This window comes from Octodon degus, unplaced genomic scaffold (genome assembly GCF_000260255.1).
Source record: "Octodon degus isolate 3935 unplaced genomic scaffold, OctDeg1.0 scaffold00113, whole genome shotgun sequence".
NCBI lineage: Eukaryota > Metazoa > Chordata > Mammalia > Rodentia > Octodontidae > Octodon > Octodon degus.
Genome location: NW_004524689.1, coordinates 3722949 through 3725834, shown reverse-complemented (window position 1 = coordinate 3725834; position 2886 = coordinate 3722949). Strand labels below are relative to the sequence as shown.

At 55.8% G+C, this 2886-nt stretch overlaps 1 protein-coding gene across 1 annotated transcript in view; it reads left to right on the top strand.

Annotated features, from left to right (window-relative positions):
* Positions 1 to 2396, top strand: part of Icmt (isoprenylcysteine carboxyl methyltransferase) — an 8344-nt gene extending 5948 nt beyond the window's left edge. The window contains exon 5 of the mRNA XM_004639621.2: positions 1432 to 2396. Coding sequence (XP_004639678.1) covers positions 1432 to 1614 — 183 coding nt within the window. The 3' untranslated portion in view covers positions 1615 to 2396. The remainder of the gene's footprint in view (positions 1 to 1431) is intronic.
* Positions 2397 to 2886: the final 490 nt, after the last annotated feature.

Genomic DNA, 2886 nt, shown 5'->3' with positions numbered 1-2886 from the left:
CCTCTCCCTCTCCCTCTTCCTCTCTTCCTCTTCCTCTCTTCCTCTTCCTCTTCTTCCTCTTCCTCTCTTCCTGTTAACTCTCCCACTTTAGCAGTCATGACCACTGAGAACAGACTGATTAGAGCCAGTGAGTGTGCTTTGCCCCAGACGCTGCTTACCACGGCCCTTTTAGGCTCAGGTGTTACTTACATTGCGCCAGGACCTGTGTGTCTAAGTGGAGCTTGGCTTCCCGGTCCCAGCCCTTCCCTCACTTTCTGCAGAGCTTTCTCTCTGTCTGACTGTTACACTGGCCCACGACACTAGAGGGACTTGCTGGCTCAGGAGCAGTATGCAGCCCAGACTGGCACCCGTGTGGCCGAGGGGTAATGGCGCAGGCTCTAGAGTCACCGCACAGGGCTGTCCTTGGCCTGGCACTCTCTTCTTGGCCTCTACTCCCTCGCACGCTACAGGGTTGGCAGTGCTCCACGCTCTGTTCTGGGCTGAATGGCGTCACAGCTGAGATGGGCTTAGCACAGTGCTGGGATAGCATGCCACAGAGGGAGGTTGGGGTGTATTCCTCGTTCTGGGTGGAAGCGCTCACTTGGGGAGACACTGTCTCTAGGGGCCCGTCCTCGGTGCCAGCAGTGGGCAGGGCACTTAGCATGTGCCCCGTGGCAGAGGAAGCCTCCAAGGAGCAGAGCTGCTCTGGGCCTTGGCAGACCTTTTGGCTTTGGCTCAGTGAGGAGAACTTGTGCGGCGCAGGGGGCAAAAGGTGGGTGAAGCGGGGGCCGGGGTCCAGGCGTGGCCTGTGGCTTGGCCAGGATCTGGGCACTAGAGCTAGCTGCATCCAAGCAGCCTTCGAGAGGAAGGTTCCAGAAGCTCACACAAGCCACCCACGTCTCAGCCCCAGGAGCTGGCTGTAGGGCCAGAGGTGGGACGGGTGTGTCTGAGGATGGGGGCCCAGGACCAGGCCCTGGGAGAGGAATTCGCATTTGGGGCAGGAGGGGTCACTCCACCTCGCCTGAAGCCTAGAATCCAGGAGGTTGATCTTGCTGCGTGTTTTCGTTTTCGTGGAACTGGGGGTTGAACTCAGGCCCTTGAGCTTGGCGGGCAAGCGCTTATTCTGCTGAGCTATGTCCCTGGCCCCTGATCTTGCCTTGTAACTTAGGGCTCTCGTCTGAGAGGGACAACAGGACAGTGGCAATAGAGCCACAGTGATGTCATAGTCTGGGTTCTGTCATGACACCCTGGCTCCTAAGAGCCTGGGTATTGAGTGTCCTGTGCCCCTGGAGAGAAGTCCTGTAGGTGTCAGAGCCAGGTGCTGGGGGCCGTGCAGTGCGTGCCTTTGATGCAGTCACTCAGCAGGCTGAGGCAGGAGGATGGCCCCAAGGAGAGACAGGTGCTTAGGGACTGGTCCACTGCAGCCCGCTCCCATGCTGTCTCCTCTGCTAGGTGATGCTGTGTAACCCCATCTGTGGGGTCGTCTACGCCCTGACAGTGTGGCGATTCTTCCGAGATCGAACTGAGGAAGAAGAGGTGTCGCTGATCCACTTCTTCGGAGAGGACTACTTGGAATATAAGAAGCGGGTGCCCACGGGCCTGCCCTTCATAAAGGGGGTCAAGGTGGACCTATGATGGGCGGGCCACATAGGCCGACCACTGGGACGGAAGCGCTCTGGTCAGCACAGCAGAATGGATTTTCTTAATCATTTTTTACGTCACTAATTACTCTTCTGGAATGTCACCCAAGACCATACGGTCAGAAGGCCTTAGGACCCAAAGCCCCGCTGGGGCACTCTTGTGCTGAACCCAGGTAGGGCATAGGTTACCAAGGAATGTGGAGCAGATCACAGCAATATTTATCCGTGCCGATTCCCAGGTGACCGGTGAGGACCTGGGCCACGAGGCGATGCCACTGTGTGTTCGCATGGTGTCCGGGCCTCCTCAGGAGAGCAAGGTGCACAGCGCAGGACGTGTCTGCTGCTGGGGGTGGTGGGTGTCGCTGCATGTCAGCATTACAAATGCACTGAAACCTTTTAATTTCACTGCAGAGCAGCACAGCACAGGTTCAACCTCTCTCGTGTCCTTCGATGCATGCACGTCTGCATAACTCCAGACCCTTCCTTCTCGCCCTTTGACCCCTCATGCATTTAACCATATTCACACGTCCACTTTTATAAATAGCAGGATAAATGCAAAGGAGCTCCCTGGGGCATTCTAGTGCCAGCTTGTGTCAGTCAGCAGGTAAGCACAGACCTGACAATGTGGCTGGTAGCTTTGGGTGACTGGCATCCTAGGCCAGGAGACGGAGGCCCTGTGAGCCTCCCTGGGGTCCTGTTGCTGTTTCCTTCCTGTTTCTGATGACAGACAGGTTATACGTGTCATTTTTCCTTTATCCAGGAAGTACTTTCTGGATACCTGCTACATGCAGACATTGGTAGCCACTGCTGACAGATTCCCTGCTGTCCATTTGTTTGGGATTCTGTTCTTATTTTCCTATAGCTGGTGTCCTCGTGTCTCCATCTAAATCCACCCAGCAATGTTCTCTGGGCCCTCATCCTCCCCAGTGCTAGTTAAAGCTGCCTTTCCCAAATGGGTCCAGCTCATAACCGAGCCGGCACATCAAGCCCTGCAAAGAATCTTAAATGGAGCTCATTGTCCCAGCCGAGGCTCTGTGGACATCTGTGTCCCACAAGTTCAGGGAGAAGAAAGGCCTTTCTGAGTCAGACAGAGCTGAGCCCCTCACTTAATCCCTGGTGAATCCTGGACCAGACAGGAACTTGGTCTTGGTGTGAGATCCTCACAGGCAGCCCCACGGGAGCACGGGGGATGGTGGTGGTGGCCTGCAGGCCACCATAACCATGGCTTTTTTTTTTTTTTTTTTTTTGCGGAATCGGGGATTGAACT